The sequence below is a fragment of the Xenopus laevis genome, chromosome 3L, assembly GCF_017654675.1.
Source record: "Xenopus laevis strain J_2021 chromosome 3L, Xenopus_laevis_v10.1, whole genome shotgun sequence".
NCBI classification, from domain to species: Eukaryota; Metazoa; Chordata; class Amphibia; order Anura; family Pipidae; genus Xenopus; species Xenopus laevis.
In genome coordinates, this window is record NC_054375.1 from 83,086,754 (window position 1) to 83,104,538 (window position 17,785).

At 39.1% G+C, this 17,785-nt stretch overlaps 1 protein-coding gene across 1 annotated transcript in view; it reads left to right on the plus strand.

Moving 5' to 3' along the window:
- Positions 1–358: 358 nt before the first annotated feature.
- Positions 359–17,785, plus strand: part of nampt.L (nicotinamide phosphoribosyltransferase L homeolog) — a gene marked incomplete at its 5' end in the record, with an annotated part of 32,035 nt that continues 14,608 nt past the window's right edge. The window contains 3 exon segments of the mRNA NM_001096519.1: positions 359–589; positions 10,397–10,553; positions 13,715–13,818. Of these exon segments, the coding sequence (NP_001089988.1) occupies positions 536–589; positions 10,397–10,553; positions 13,715–13,818 (315 nt within the window).

Below are 17,785 nucleotides of genomic sequence, written 5' to 3' on the forward strand. Positions count from 1 at the left end.
GTGTGAGCGAAGTCACAGCAACTTCCCTATGGCAGTTACACCCCGCCTCCCGGCGGGCACAATATCCGGTAATTGCGCTTCTCTTTGGCCCTTCCGCCGCCGGTTACAGTTGCCACAAGCTGTCACACCCTCAGATAGCGTGTGCGCCGCCATGTTTGTTGCCGTACAAAGGCCATTGTGCCATCGCCGCCTCCACTGCTCCGCCAAAACCGAAAGTGACAGTAGAAACCGCCCTAAATAAAGGGGCATGATAACCACGTGCTGGGCCAATCCCGAAATTAACCAATAGGAAACGTGCGCCGCTGCCCCATTTTATGTCACTCAAACCAAGAATTAAAAAAAAAAAAATTGTGTTGAGATAGTCCATAATTCAGAAAGGTCCTGGGCTGCGACCACTCCCCGTGACGTCACCCCACGCCCCTTCTCCTAGCAGCCTGCCACTGTGAGAGGTATAGAGCCGACGGGTCGCAGTACGGCTCAGTATTGTTTGTTCATCGTTTGTCTGCGCTCGGGAGTGGAACTCACCGGCGCCGAGATGGAAAGCCGAGAAGCTTACTTTAACATCCTTCTGGCGACTGATTCATACAAGGTAAGGCCCCATGGGAGTAGCCTCACAATTACCCGTGAAAGGAAAGGTGCGAAGAGAAGAGAGCACTTTTACAAATAGGGACCCCGGGCCTCCCTGCTTGCCTGAGAATAACGGGGTGTTAAGCACCAGAGGGGATCACGTGACACACGGGACGGGGGTGTTCCGCGTCCTTTAGCTCCGCCAGTTGCAGTGAGAGGGGTGACCCCAACCTTTAGCAGTGCCGGGAGTGTGAAGGTCAGGACACTGAGCATTGGGCTTCCATGTGATCTCCAGAATAAAAGGGCTTCTATTAATACAGAAGTGAAAGAAATTGTCTCATGCGCACAGACAGCGCTAAGATACTTATTTTATTCACCGTTCTACCATGCGCAGGTTACCGTCATAACGCACATGCCTCCGTCATACCTCCTGTCCTTCTCTGACCCTCCTTCCCCTGGGGACCCCGAGTGATGCTGGGAATTGTAGTTAATCGTAATCTGTACAACATGATTTTGATCATTTGCTTCGGTAATGCTTAACTGCTTAGTGTCCGCTTTGCTACTTTTTTGTACCAAATTTTGCTTCTGGTGTGTGTGATTTTCAGAATTTGAGCTGGCTCTTCTATTTTGAATGTGTTTATTTTTCAGTCATACTCTCATACTCTTGATCATAGCCACCATCTAGCCCTGCTGAGCTTAAAGTCAAAATATAGTAAATAATGCTGGTATAATAAAAATCCTTCAGCTGTTGGTGAAACCTGGGGCTTATACTGACTAGTGGTATCGTGTATCTACAATGAATTCCAAAATTCTAGTAAGCCCATCCAACACCAGTGTTATTAATAATAATAAAAAAAAACTCTTATCAAATACAGCCAATATACAAGCAACTGGTATGCCATTTAAATTGGTTGTTCACCTTCCAAACACTTTTCCAGTTGAGTTGTTTTCAGATTGTTCCCCATAAATAAATACTTTTTTTCAATTACTTTCCATTTTTTACAGTTTTTCCAAAATCTAAGTTTAATGTCTCTGGCGTTTGTCTGGCAGCTCAGTTATATCAGGTGCAGACTCTGAACTGTTACAATTTTGCAACATTTAGTTCTCAGCAGCATCTGAGGAATATCAGCAACTATTGCATCAATTCTAACAGCTGCCTTTAATGAAATTCAGTAGTGATGTGCGGGCTGGCCCGATACCTGCGGGTTTACCTTCAGGTTTTCGGGGCCGACCTCACACCCCCCTTTCCGGGTCGCGCCCTTAGAAATGTTGACTTCTGGGTTGAACGTCTATAGATGCGCGCCCGTACCCTTTGTGACGCCAGTCCGACACTGATAGCAACACCAATCTTGTGTACTGTGCTGGGAAATATATTGCCCCTTTATACATTTGTAATTTAATATCTAGAAACTACAAATATTGCCATCAACAGTATTGTTTTTATCCTGTAGGTGTGTAGAAAGCCAAAAATGACATTCCACCTCTGCTTGTTAGCAAAACAAAAAACATGATATTGTTATCTGCTATGCAAAGTGGGCCCTACAGCACTACTGTGACCTGAATGGAGGCTTAGATAAATAGAGGAGCTAGTTTCTATAAACTATATTGTGTCTTATGTCACATGGGGCATCTTGGTTGGTTCTGACATCAGATGGTTAAATGCCCTCTTCACCTGTAACTGCTTGCCATAGAAATGTAGTACATGTAGTGTAGTACATGCAGTGGTGATAGGAGGACCTCTGCTCAGAAATACACAGGAGCACAGGGGGAGCAGGGAGGGGGCTCTATGTAGGGGTCGCCAAACAAGCGTATCTTTCCCCGATATGCCTACTGAATGCAGGGCGACAATCGGGTTAATCCGAATGATCAGATTACAACGAAGAGAATGGTTGCTAACGGGTCATAGGACTGCATCAAGTAGCCGATGCAGTACTCCATCGGAGGAAAAATCTGCCCGATTGATGGGACGGTTTTTGGCCTGATATCGATCAGGTGACCTGCCGGACACCCCCACACACAGGCTTATAAACTGGCAAATCGGTCTAATGGGACAATATTGGCATCTTTAATCTGTCTGTGTATGGCTACCTTAAGAGTGGTCCTGATAGGTTTCCCTGTCTCCTGCTCTGTTCTATGTGTGCCGTACCCTATGCTCCCTGTTTGTGTGTCATACTCTGCCTGTCCTATGCGCCTTGTATGTGCAGTGCTCTGCTTGTCCTGTGTTCCCTGGGTGTGCCATACTCTGCCTGCACTATGCTTCCTGTGTGTGTCTCATACTCTTCCTGCACTATGCTTCCTGTGTGTGTCTCATACTTTGCCTGCACTATGCTTCCTGTGTGTGTCTCATACTCTGCCTGCACTATGCTTCCTGTGTGTGTCTCATACTCTGCCTGCACTATGCTTCCTGTGTGTGTCTCATACTGTGCCTGCACTATGTTCCTGTGTGTGCCATGCTCTCCCTGTGGAACAAAAGGGTAGGGTTAGCAAATTGTTGTTCGGGGCCCCTAAGCTGTTTCATGTACTGGGGGTGCTGTGTTATCCACAGGGGAGGAAGAGGCATATGGATTTAAGGCTTTGTCTTCATATGACCACTTTTTTCACATATGAGTGATGAGTGGTATCTCTGCAGTGAGCACCAGCCATTTGGTTTTTTGGTGTGCTACCACAATTAAAGTGGACATGTTTTTGTGGTTACTTGGGTGTGGTTTAAAATCAGGGAGTGGCTAACACTGACTTCCTTTATCGGCCCCCCCACCACGTAGGCCAGATAAATTCCATCTCTCGGTACCACAGATGTTGGACAGCACAAAAACAATGCAAGTATGCACATGTGCCATCTCCGTGATTGCTTCCAATTTAGATTTAGTACAGTGCTACCCTGCCTTTGGGGTGTCAGTTTCAGGTATGGGTTAAAAAGAATTGGGAGTGCAGTAATAAATGGTGGGTCATGGTCAGATTATTTTTTTCAGTCCATTCATAACTAATCACAGTGCTTTACCTCTCTCAGTACTCCCTAGTGGGCAATGTTTGCACTTGCATCCCATCCCAAGAAACGTGATTGGCTCCAATATTTGGGTTAATGAGTAGGTGCTGTAAGGCTTACGGCTTACAAAAAATTGTTGCTTGGATACGTCTGTGTTAGTATGGCACTATAAGGAGGAACAGGCTGCTGTCCCCTGTGCTGGAACTCAGGAAAAATGACAGAAGGGGAACTATCGGCGAAACACCCATCTGTATGAGCCCATATAGAACATGATTGCACACTGTGGATCTCTGACTTCTACTGGGTTGGGCCAATTTGTGGCTAACTGAACATTAGGACAGCTAGAGCACAGAATGTCCTGATTTACAAGATCTACAAGTTAACCTTGTTAAACACTTGATCAGTGTGTGATGAAGCATTCCTATTATTGAGCGTTTACATAAGCCAGTGAAAGCTTTGCTATAGTAGTAATAATAAGTGTAATGTACACCATTTGTACAAAGCTCATTGGCCTAAATTCCTACCTAATGTCATATTTTTTCTTTATAAATGCACAAAATATTTACCAAGTTGTAAAGGTTTAGGTTTTCTATACACAGTTCTTTCTAATAGTTGCAATTCTGAGAGAGCAGTAATTCAGTTCATACAAATAGGCTCCTTTAGCAGGACAAAAGTTCAGAACAGAGTACACATTCTTTTACTGTACAAGGTCAGTCTTGTAACCAAGGTTGCTAGTAGCTAGATTCCTCTATATAAATTATCATTGCTCAGTGATTAATATTAAATGTTTTGTACTTTTTTTCTCTCTCTTTATTTATTTATTTTTTAAGACGGCTTCTAATTATTTTGCAACCTAGATATATGGGTGCTCGATAAAGGAACACTTGTGTTGTCATTTGCGTTCGGGCAGATGTTCCTCTTCTCTTGCAGAATTCTAGCCTAAAGGCACACTTCCATGAACATTTAACATTGTGTATAATCATTTTTAGTAATTTATATGGTTCTGCAAATGTGAATTTCTATAGTTCTTGTGCTATTCCATTCCATACTGTAACTAAAGTAGTCTAGAAAGGTAGTCAAAATTTAAAGGGGATGTTCACCTTCAAATTGACTTTCAGTATGATGTAGCGTGTAATATTCTCAGACAATTTGCAATTGGTTTTAATTTTTTATTTTTGTAGTTTTTGAGTTATTTAACGTTTTGTTTAACCACTCTCCAGTTTGCAATTTCTAGTTGCTAGAGCCCACATTACATACAGATTGGAATGGTAGAGGTCCTGAATAATAAAAAGTAGCAGTAACAATACATTTCTATCCTTAAAGAGCATTAGCTTTTTAGATGGGTTCAGTGACCTTCATTTGAAAGCTGGAAAGAGCCAGAACTATATAAAAATAAAAAAATGAAGACCAGTTGAAAAGTTGTTTAGAATAAGCCATTCTATAACATACTAAAAGTTAACTTTAAGAATTGGCTTCGGACTGTAACATAAGGGACACTGCAACAGTCAAATCTTTGAAAACTGTTACAGATTTGTCCTCACTTTCACAAGGGTGTTTTAGACATGTACATTAATAACAGAGGTGTGCATAAAATGCAACATTGATGCATGTAGTCCGCATAGACAATAGCCTGCATAGTAGGTGTAGCCCTCTACTTTGAGTTTTCCGTCAGAAATACATGATATCCTCAAGCAGAAGCAGTTGCAAACTTCTGAACCAAGAACATAATTTATTGTAAATAAAGTATTGCACCTATATGACGAGTGATCAACAGTGCATGTATTACGTGGATGTCTCACAGTGGTACCTGCTTTATTTTCCATTTCTATGATTATGTATCTCTAGATAAGAAACGCGTTGGGACATTTGATTTTAACCTATGGAATAAAGATCAAATTTTTATCCAACCTGGTGTGCCGCGTGAGTGCGTACCTATTCTTCCTTTTCCTTGCATTTCTATGAAGGCCTACACCATGGAGGAACGCCTAGCGTATATCCACATTTACTGCAGTCAGTAGATAAGTAAAAATTACACCACTGTAATGGAAAGTTAGTTCTTTTTAGACCTGATGTGCCCGTTAGATGAAAGCTAAAGAATATACATGGGTTATTTCTTGCACTAGTATTTTGTCTCACCAGCCTTCAAAGTGTTAAAAGAGGCACAGTTGAGGCTTAATCCCAAAAACATTATTCTGCCTCAGGTAATTTAAAGGAGACATAGTGTGTGAAAACAAGAAAGTGCCTACAAACATACATATTTGCAATTATAGACCTGCATTCACTATCCCAGTTTATTCCATAAGTGTTCTTTTGGGTGAAGGTCAGGACCAGACAGTACGTTTTTTTTTTCTTGTAAACAATTTCTGTACTGACCTCTGTGTGTGGGAGCATTATCATGCTAAAACAGGAAAGGGAATTCTGCAAACATTTGCCACAAAGTAGTAAATTCAGAACTGTCAAGAATGCAATCGTGATGTGTAGGTCTGGACTGAGAATCAAAATAAGCCCTGGCATTTCAGGTATACAGAGGCCCAAACAGCCCCCACCAGCCCACTAAATACTGACTTTTTATGGCACCTTATAGCAGCCCCTCTGGCATTTGCCAGAACCTACAGATTGCCAGTCTGGGCCTGCTAATGTTTGCTTTCACTGGAATTATCAGACCTTTATTCCACTTCCACCAAATGTCATGGTTGGCATTACATACATACAGGTGGTGTTCTCCTGGCATCCACCAAACAGGGAATCCTCCTTCAGGCTGTCAGTTTGTGATGTGCAAATCATCACTCCAAAAAATAGTTTCCTCTGCCCCATTTGTGGTCCCCTTAAAGGGCACCTGTTGGACAAAAATATTATCCCCAACCAAAGGTGTGGGATAACAGTAGTAGTTTTTTAAAATGATTTTTATTTATACCCCCGCCAGCTCCCGTTACGAGTGGCCATGTCATACATAGCTCATGCGCATAATCAGCTACTGACGTCATGCGCATAATGAACAAGTTGTGGCATTCACTCGTTATGCGCATGCCCCAACATGGCAGCTCTTACCAGGTGCTCCCTCCCTGTTCGGTGGCCTAGCACTGGCTTTGGGCAATTAGAAAAATTAAAACTGCTACCCCAACCGGAGAGCAAGCTCTGTTAGTCTGCACCTTTGGTTGGGGATAATAATTTTGCCCAATAGGGGCCTTTTAACTACTCTAGCAGAATCCTGGTGTTGCTTGTGTGCAGCTGAAGTCTGTATGTGCCTATATTTTATGTATGAACTAATAATTTATTAGCATACATTGCAACTTTGCCCTGGATGACCAAGTCTGATAAATTTATGCTACGTATTACTTAGACATCAGTCAAGTGCCAGGTGGAATAATCGCACAGTGCTTAAAACTGGTCAAAGTGTTGGTTTCCAGGTTTAGATTATATAATAGCCGAGGCAGTGGTTTCTGCTGTTTTGAACAATGTCTTAGTTAACAAGTATTCTGTTTATCAAGGGATGTTTATTATCAGTTAAAACCAATATGAAAAATTTGAATGTTAACATTTAAAAAATGTAATGTGTGAAAATGCACCTTCATATTAAATTTAAGTTCTGTATTTGAATAAGTTCCTCTGAACATGTTTGAAGGCTTTACATTCTTGTGCCTGACCTTTACTGTATTGTCAGATGGTATGTTGTGGGCAGGTGCTGATGAAGTGGTTATTCCAAAGTTAGCCAAGAGCAATATCTGCATGCTGCTGCTCATTACATTGCCAGAAAAGTATCAGGTATTCTAACTTGTTTAGAATCTTTGCGTAGTTTAGTCTCTTGCCATTGGTTTATATTCATACCGTGTGAAAAATTACCTTGCGGAGGTTCCTTTAAATTTGTCTTCTCCTTTTAATGTGGTTTCATTACTTGACATTTCTACATAACAGTTCAAATATTGGTGAATGTGCAAAATAAACTCACAAGTATCTATATGGAAGAACAAAAGTGGTTTCCTGTAATTTAGGCTACCTGTCCACAGTTGATGGTTTTTATCTGAAGCCTATGCATGTGTGGCTCCTTTCAATTTGATTTGGCCAACCTGTTTTTTGTTTATTTGCACCAAAATTGATATACAGGTATGGGACCTGTTATCCAGAATACTCCGGACAGATCTTTCTGTAATTTGGATTTTCATACTTTGTCTACTAAAAAATCATGTAAACATTAAATAAACCCAATAGGCTGGTTTTGCGTCCAATAAGGATTAATTCTATCTTAGTTTGGATCAAGTACAGTTTACTTTTTTATTATTTATTATTATTACAGAGAAATAGGAAATAATTTAGGAAAAAAATTGGATTAATTTGATAACATGGAGTTTATGGGAAACCACCTTTCTGTAATTCGGAATAATGGGTTTCCGGATAATGGATTTCATACCTGTACTGAGTTACACCAAACTGGGTAAACTTATGTATTGTCAGTGGCCAACTTAAAAAAATGCATAAGTCAACATTTTGTGATCCAACCAATCCGTCAAAACGGTGCAGTTTGGCCACGGGCCAATAATCCTGTAGAATGAATATCTTGCTCTTTATGACTAAGTAAATAAATGTTTTTTTTTTTTCATCTCTAAAATCACTCTATAAACAGCCCAAAAATAACTTACTTGCATTCAATATTATTTCCTTTCTCTATTAGATCTAGTTCAACTGCAGTTCTTATAGTTACTTGTCTAACGTGAAACTCTTGTTCTGAGCTCTCCTATACTCTCTGACCCAGTAGGCACCTCTTTGAGGTCTTCATAGAGTAGGAAGGCGCAGAAAGGAAAAGGGGGCAGAGTTTCAACTTAAACACTCCATAAGTATATGTACAAGTAAAATGTTTTTTACTCATTTATTTAATTGGCTTTTCATTATATAGTTTAAATTCTTCTTTGAAAAATAGATCAAATTTTTGGTCATATTCCTGTGGAAAAATTGACATTTCAAAGGGTTCACAAACTTTCAAGCATCACTTTATAAACAAACAAACGCCTATCAACAACAAATACGTGTAGTGGAACTTTTAGCTGAATGATAGTGTATACTATCAAAACAAATTAAACATATTAAATTTATAATCTCTTAAAAACAATATTTGGGTAAAACAATTGTTCCTTTTTTCTTTTTTCACAAACACTCAAAATTGGATTTTGTAATGGTATACTAGGCTTGTACCATTCCACCCTGTCTTATTTTTTGGTGATAAGTTGCTTAGACCTTTCAGACAATTTAAGAGTTTTGAGAAGGATGATGGTATTCAAATCCCAGAAAAATGTGTTTTTTTTTGTAAAAATAGTTTTTTGCAGTGTCCGGCTTACTAGGTTTTGTGCTTTCTAATTTGCGCTGTGGTAAGACTACCGGCATTCGTGATATTTGTTTTTAAAGCATATGCTTTCTTGGTTTATAGTACACTGGCACTTGACTTGTGGGGATTATAGTGCTCTGAATGGCTACAGAGCACAGAATTAAATATAATAGGCTCTGAACTACTTCACTTTCATACTTTTATTGACTATATAATACACGAGCTATAAAAAATTTGTAAAATGTATCTTTATAAACTGTACTTAAAGTTTTATGGGTCTCATTCAGGTCCTTTTCATCTTTCATTGGAATTGGTATTCAAACTGTTTTCAGGAACTATATATAATATACAGGCATTTATCTGAATGTCACAAACGTGAGAGTTACATTAGGGAAAAAAGTACATTAAAATATCATATCAAGGAGTGTCAGATGCAGATTTTCAGATAGGAAGTGACTACATTACTAAAATATTATTATATATTGGAAGCTTGCGCTTTAGTTGATACCCCCTTAGGTAAGGTGGTGTTAGCCATATCAGTCTAGTGACAACATATATGTAGAGATTTAAGCATTGGTATATATATATATTTTTTTTTATATATACAGGATAGTCCTTTCCATTATTGGCATTTCATCCATGGCCATGTGCAATTCCTGCACTGTTGTTGATGAGTGGTCTTTCCAGTGTAGAGTAATCAGCCTTCTGACCCGAAATAGGGCCTTGACAAATATTTTAGGAATTTGCCCTGTTCAGGTTTATTGTCAGGAAGCAGATTATAGGTTCCATTTATATATTAAATCTAAATGGACAGGAAACAGCCATTAAGCATTGCCAACTTAAGTAAACCTGTAAGCAAGAGACATCAAACAAAAAACTCTCCCTCCACAGAGAGGTAACTTTTCTTATAATAAGAACTGAGACCAAAGGTGCATTTTTAACATCTGTATAAGTTCAAGTACTTGCCAATATAGGTGTAGACTGCCTCTTCAATGGTATTCTCTTGCACATTAACCATTGTGCTCCAGCTCCTTGTAAGAATTCTCACTGTCCACAAACTCCCTGTGTGCCATCACCTTAAGAGAGATCTGCCAACATCTTTTTAAGGTGGACCTGCCATCCAGACACAAAAAGCTGTATAATAAAAAGTCCTTTTCAAATTAAACGTTAAAGCCAAATTCTATTTTTTATTAAAGCATTCATAGCTGTAAACTCATTTAAAAATATCAGCTGCCAATCAAATTGTGTCTGCCAGACAATTACAGACATGAATGAATTCCCAGACTGAAGGAAAAAGATTCAAATAATTTATATATTGTATTAAAGTTCATTGTGCTTGACTCGTGTGATAAAATAGTATTTTGAATAATTTATTTGGGCGACGGTCCCTTTTAAGTTATATTTTTAGTTGTTATATATTCTGTATATATAATAATATTACATTGAAGCATACTTTTATCATATCCCTTGCATATGTAGGTTTTGGTTGGATGCAGACATTTCATTCTCACTTGTTTTAATTTGATTTGCAGGTTACACATTACAAGCAGTACCCACCAAATACCAGCAGAGTTTATTCTTACTTTGAGTGTCGGGAAAAGAAGACCAAAAACTCAAGAATAAGGAAGGTGAAATATGAAGAAACTGTCTTCTATGGTTTGCAGTATATTCTAAAGAAATATCTAGAAGGTAATTTAATTCTAGCATGTTACATATTAAAGGATTAGTCCACCCATAACTTTTGTCTGCATTGTTGCAATTACATTTTACTGGGTACTGCAGGTGTGTGCTAATGACCTCAATTGCCACCACCCCGCCTCACGTCACAGAATATTTAATACACTTTCAGGACCATTTACACAAGGGTGGGAATGATAAAAATATATATACCGCTATGTTATATAATATATATTATATATATAATTTGTCCAGCTGGAAAAAAGAAATTAAGCAACAGGAATTGCTCCAGAGCCTGAATATAAAAAGAAAGAAGGACAGGTCGTTGTTTTTAGTGTTTGGGGGGCTGATTGGTAATAGCAAGGAGTTGTCCATAGAGTACTGTGTTGACTGGACAGCCATGTTATAGACTTTTTATTTTAAACAATGCTTGATGACTAAGGTCAGTGACGGTTATTAACCTTGTAGCAACTGGAGAGCTGTAAAAAAGAAAATTAAACGTTTTTCAAAACATAATCAAGGTCAGTTTTTACTTGTATTATGGAGCTATCTACGTTTTGAGTAAAAGTTACCGTCCCTTTCTAATTTTATAGAGCTGACATGTTATGCAGCACTTTACAAAGTGTTTATAATTCACATCAATCCCTCATCCAGTGAAGTTTAGCACCTGATTTATGTAGGACACATGAATCCAAGGCAAGTCATCAGGAACCATCTTCATATGGTTCAAGGGACCTCTGCCATCGACTCCTACATGACCTCAACAGGTTTTATATGGTGTATTTTCAGATTCAAGCTATTTCCAGGTTTGGGGTATAATAAATGACAAAAAATTTGTTTTTTTTTTTAAACCCCAAGAAGAAAAATCGATTTTTACCCAAAAATAACCTTGAAAACCCAACTCAATCATTAATAGATCTGCCCCTTAATAGTGGTAAACCTTACACGTGTAATCGCCTCCCAACAGCTAAACCTCTGAAGACAAAGATCTGAGGATCTCAACATACCACCCCTCCAGCTACTGCTAAATCACAACTTCTATGTGGGTAGTATAGTGCCCTGTTCTGGTATTGATGATGTCATTGCTTGAAAATCAGTTGAGCTATGTTGCCAAATGTACTCTTCCAGGAATTCATGCAGTATTCTGTAGAAATGTGCCACCAGTGATTCATCATCCTGTAACAAAATGAACAGTAGAAATTGTCTTTTAAAATCTCTAAAAATAACTGTAAGATATTGTATCTGCCCTGGACTTGGCAAGGAAATATTTCCAAATTGCAAGTAAGGAAAACTGTAATACAGCATAATCACCACAACTGGACAGATGAAATTCACCTGAAAAGGAACTAAATCATCTAATAGTTCACAGATTATTTTTGCCCTCTCTCATCTGTCTAAGAGTTAAAGCCCCAGTTCGGCTCTCGAGAATATGATGCAGAGGCTGCAGAGTGAAATATGACCTTTCCTCCAGCCAATCGCATTCCTGCACAGAAGACCCGGGGCATAAACACTTTGAGATAAGAGACCAGGAATTGCTAGTAATACGCAAGCGGCTGCTGCACTGCTCCTTCTCCTCTGCATTCCTGCGCAGAAGATCATAAGAAGAGGGGCAAGATAGCTAAGGAGGAGGAAAAAAAATGTAAGAAATAGTCCTAAAAGAACATAAAGATAGAGATTTAAAAGCACAGTTGAAGAGTAACAGGATCTTATAGTCTGAATTTTAGGTGTAAACAATGCAGGGCCAGTTTATCTGTCTGATACCTTTTATAGGTTACACATGTCATAGCAGGCAGACTTTCATGTGGGGGGCCACACAAGGGGAGTTGTTGGTTGGATGCTCACAGGCTGCCAGTTGGACATCACTGTAAATATTAGGGATGCACTGAATTCGGGATTCGGCCAGGATTCGGCCTTTTTCATCAGGATTCGGCCGAATCCTTCTGCCTGGCCGAACTAAATCCAAGTCCTAATTTGCATATGCAAATTAGGGGCAGGGAGGGAAATTGCGTGACTTTTGTCACAAAACAAGGAAGTAAAAAATAGTTTTCCCCTTCCTACCCCTAATTTGCATATGCAAATTAGGATTCAGTTCGGTATTCGCCCAAATCTTTCAGGAAGGATTCTGGGGTTCGGCCGAATCCAAAATAGTGAATTCAGTGCATTCCTAGTAAATATGTAGAATGAGGTAGCAGGAGAGACTGGGAGTGAAAATCTAACAATAGAGAACAATAAAAGAGTAAGTGAACAACACTTGCACATTTTGTTCATGTTCATCTATAATGTATATGATTGAGGGTCTGAACCCTGCATTGCTTGTGTACATCGCAATGCCCTGTTGGCAGTCCAGTTGTGATATAACTATGTTTTGTTTATAATCTGACAACATTGTGCTTATCTAGTAGTTACAGTTCAGTTCAGCATGTGCTCAGTGTAAAATGTATTTGGTTTTCTAGTACACACTGCATTTCACTGTTCAATATGCCTGTAGTGCCAGGAGCTCTCAGTATATAATCTGCTTTCAATAGAGGACCCACACTACCCTTATTGTATAATACGTTTTTCAATGTGTTTTTCAATGTGCTGACAAGACAATGGACAAAATGTTGGATGAAAAGGAGGAGAGGTTTAAAGAACAAAAGGGGCAGAATAAATGGGAGTGGTAATGGTGGGCAGAATAAGCAATGAAAGCAGAGGAAAACACTGAAACCGAAGAAAAGCTAGATGATAATGAAAGGTGGAAGGAATGAGAATTTCAAGAAAAAAGGAAAATAGTATAGACATCCTGCTATCTTTTTCTGTAACCCTTGTGGCAGGGGGCTGTCACTGTGTCTGTCATGAAATACATGGAGGCCAAATTGTGCCATGAAGTGCTGGGGGCAATGGAACAAGGGAGAGAGGTACCGAACTGACCAATTGTAAAAAAACAAATCGGTAATATAAATTAAGAATTATTTTAGTAGGCCAGTTTTCAGAGGTTTTTGGATAACCAGTTTACAGATTATATAGCCCATACCTGTATTGGAGCTATTGTAATTAACTCTGCATATCCACACCAGCCATGCTGTACATAAAATCTGGCCAATAGTTGTAAACTTATCTGTCTTTATGGTGACCCATGAGGTACTCTGTTCTTTTTCTGTTTGTTCTGATTTAAAACACTACTATTTTATCAGGCAAAGTAGTAACCAAACAGAAAATTCAAGAAGCCAAAGAGGTGTATCGAGAACATTTTCAGGATGATGTATTTAATGAGACGGGATGGAACTACATTTTAGAGGTAAGGTGGAACAGTTAACAGTAAAGTTCAGTTATTTCATGATTTTGTCCTTTAGGCCGCTTTAGCATGGTGGATCCTTTGCCTAAAATCTGATCAATGATCCGTTACATACTGTGCCTAAAAATTACATATTTTTATGTTTATGGACAAATAGAAAAAGTAGGTCTGTATTTAGCTTTTGTATGTATTTTTTATTGATGCGATAACTTTTGTGTGTCCCTTAACTGTGCACAGATGCTCAAGTCATTGTTAGTGTTATTGAAATAACAGTAGGGTTTCTTAGTTTGTTTAAAGGAACCATAACTAGTGATGGGCAAATCTGTGCCGATTCGCCAAAAAATTAGCAAAATGCATTGAAGTCAATGGGCGTCAAAATAATTTCAATTTCCCGAACTGACTCCAAAAACCCATTCAACCCCTCTTTAACTCTATCTAATGTATCAGCCTGTACAATTGATTCAGCGAGAGAATTCCACATCTTCACAGCTCTCACTGTAAAAAAAAAACCCTTCCGAATATTTAGGCGTAACCTCTTTTCTTCTAATCAGAATGGGTGACCTTGTGTCAGCCGGTTATGATATCACCTCTTAAAGGAGAAGGAAAGGTTAAAACTAAGTAAGCCTTATCAGAAAGGTCCATCTAAATATACCGGTAAACCCCCAAAGTAGTGCTGCTCTGAGTCCCCTGTCAAAAGAAACAGCACATTTCTTTCCTTCTATTGTGTACTCATGGGCTTCTGTATCAGACTTCCTGCCTTCAGCTTAAACCTCATTGCCCTGGGCAAGAGCATGCTCAGTTTGCTCCTCTTCCCCACTCCCCTCCCTTTTCTACTGTAATCTGAGCCCAGAGCAGGGAGAGACTCAGGCAGGAAGTGATGTCACACCATGTTAATACTGCAGCTCCTATCCTAAACAAACAGAGAGTTTCTAGAGCTTTTTACTCAGGTATGGTAAAACATTCTACAGAATAAATATAGCATTCTAGCTTGCACTATTGCAGCTAATCTATTGGCAATAAAATACCTCCATAGCTTTCCTTCTCCTTTAAGCGCCTCTTCTACAATGTGAACATCCACAATTTGGCCGTCTTTCCTCATAGCTAAGATTTTCCATACCTTTTAACAGCTTAGTTGCCCTTCTCTGTACCCTTTCTAATACAATAATGTCCTGTTTGAGCACTGCAGACCAAAACTCGGCATATTCTAGATGGGGAAGTATGACCCCCTCCTCCCGTTATTCTATGCCGCTTTTAATACAGGTCAAGACCTTATTTGCCCTTGATGCTGCTAACTGACATTGCTTGCTACAGCCAAGTTTTTAATTTACAAGGACTCCAAGGTCCTTTTTCCATAATGGATTTGCCTAGTGCAGTCCCATTAAGGGTATAAGTGGCTTGGATATTTTTGCATCCCAGGTGTATGACTTTACATTTATCAACATTGAATCTCATTGGCCACTTAGCTGCCCAGATTGCCAGTTTGTCAAGATCGTGTTGCAAAGATGCCACATAATGCATGGAAATTATTGGGCTGGATAGTTTTGTGTCATCTGCAAACACTGATACATTACTTACAATACCCTCCCCTAAGTCATTAATGAACAATTTAAATAAAAGTGGACCCAATACTGAGCCCTGAGAGACCCCACTAAGAACCTTACTCCAAGCAGAGAATGTACCGTTAACAACTACCCTCCGTTACTGCATCCTGTAGCCAGTTTCCTATCCATGTGCAAACGACTTAATTTAGCCCAACAGACCTTAGTTTAGAAAGCAGTCGTTTGTGGAGCACGGTACCAGACGCTTTGGCAAAATCCAAATAATCCAAATAAATCACATCTACTACGAAACTGTCCAGAATCTTACTTACCTCATCATAAAAAGCATATTTGTCTGACATGACCTTCATTTGTCTGACATGACCTTCATAAAGACATGCTGATTGCTACTCATAATGCCAATCATTAGGACAAAATTTTGAATGTGAAACAAGCCTTCAAATAAATTGCCTACCACAGATGTGAAACGTACTGCCCTATAATTGCCAGGCTGAGATCGTAATCCCTTTTTAAATATTGGAATGACATTAGCTTTTCTCCAATCCATAGGCACCATACCAGATGAAAGTGAATCTAAGAAAATCAGAAATAGGGGCTGGTCTAAAACTGAACTAAGCTCTCTTAGACCCCTGGGATGTATGCCATCAGGCCCTGCAGCCTTGTTTACATTAATTTTTATTAAAGCATTTATGAATCATATCCTGAGTCAGCCACTGACTAGATTGAGCTGAGCCATCAGTGCAGCTATGAAGTGAGCCTGGGAACTCCAACTCCTCTATTGTATACACTGAATAAAAGAACTGATTGAACACATTTGCCTTTTTTGTATCTGTTACAACCATACTGGTACTATTCTTTAAAAGAGCAACACTCTCAACCCATATCTTTTTACTATTAATATACTTAAAAAAGCTTTTTGGGGTTAGTCTTAGCCTCAGCCGCAATGTACTCTTCATTTCCTTTTTTTTTGCCTTCTGAATTGCTGATTTACAACATTTAGGGGCAGATTTATCAAGGGTCGAAGTGAATTCGAGGGAATTTTCTAAGTAAAAAAATTTGAAAGTAATCTTTTGGATACTTCGACCATCGAATAGGATACTTCGAATTCAATTAGAAGTAAAAATAGTTTGAATATTCGACCATTCGATAATCAAAGTACTGTCTCTTTAAAAAGACTTCAACTTCAATACTTCGTCAAATTAAACCTGCCGAAGTGCTATGTTAGCCTATGGGGACCTTCTACAACAATTTTCTAAGTCTTTACACATCGAAGTAAAAACGTTTGATTGTACGCTAAAATAGTTCTATTCGAACGATTTAATCGTTCGACCGAACGATTTTACTTCAATCATTCGATGGCCAAATTCGGTGAAAAATACTTCAATGTTCAAGTATTTTAATTCGATGGTCGAATTTCTAAGTATTTTTTACTTTGAAATTCGACCCTTGATAAATCTGCCCCTTATTATAGTATTTATATTCATTAAATGTAGCTTCTGTCCCAACAGTCTTGTTGTTTTTAAATGCCTTTCTCTTCTTGCCAATTACTTCTTTACTTCTATGTTAAGCCACATAGGGTGATTTTTATTTCACTACATACGTTTTCCTCATTTTACTCCTTAAGTAAATTGAGAACAGTAACGATTTAATATCATTTTAAATGACAACCATTTCTGTTCTGTGTTTTTAGCTGAAAACATAATGCACCAATCTATGCACTGAAGGGCAGCTCTCAAGGAATTAAAATTAGCTTTTCTGAAATTCATGGTATATATATGTTTTTTTGCACCAGACATTAAATGATATAACATTATGGTCACTATTACCCAGGGGTTCAATGACTTGCACATCAGTTCTGCGTCATTAGAGATCACTAGATCCAGGATAGCATTTTTTCTGGTTGGGTCTTCAACAACCTGGTACCATATTGAACAATGACATGTGGTCCTCCCTATCCTTAACAGTACCCCCAGCCAAATCTCCTCCCCCATTTTCCCTTCCTTTGCCCACTAGCTCATCTAACCTGTCTTCCACTCAATCTTTTACTGAACCCCCCCCCCCACGCCTAGTTTAAAATCTTCTTCAACCCTTTAGCCATCTTCTCTCCCAAAACAGCTGCACCATCATCATCGAGATGCAGTCCATCCCTAGCAAAGAGCCTGTAGCCAACTGAGAAATCTGTCCAGTTCTCCAAAAACCCAAAACCCTCCTCCCTACACCAATCTCTCAGCCAGGCATAAGCGCCCGCTGTCTTAGTGTTGCTCGTGGCACAGGTAATATCTGTGAGAAAATAACCTGAGAATCCTCGGCCTCAACTTTACACCTAGTTTTTAAAATCGTTCTTGAGGTCTTCACCACCTCCTCCTTTGTCATTGGTACCGATATGTACCAAGACCACAGGGTCTCCCCCC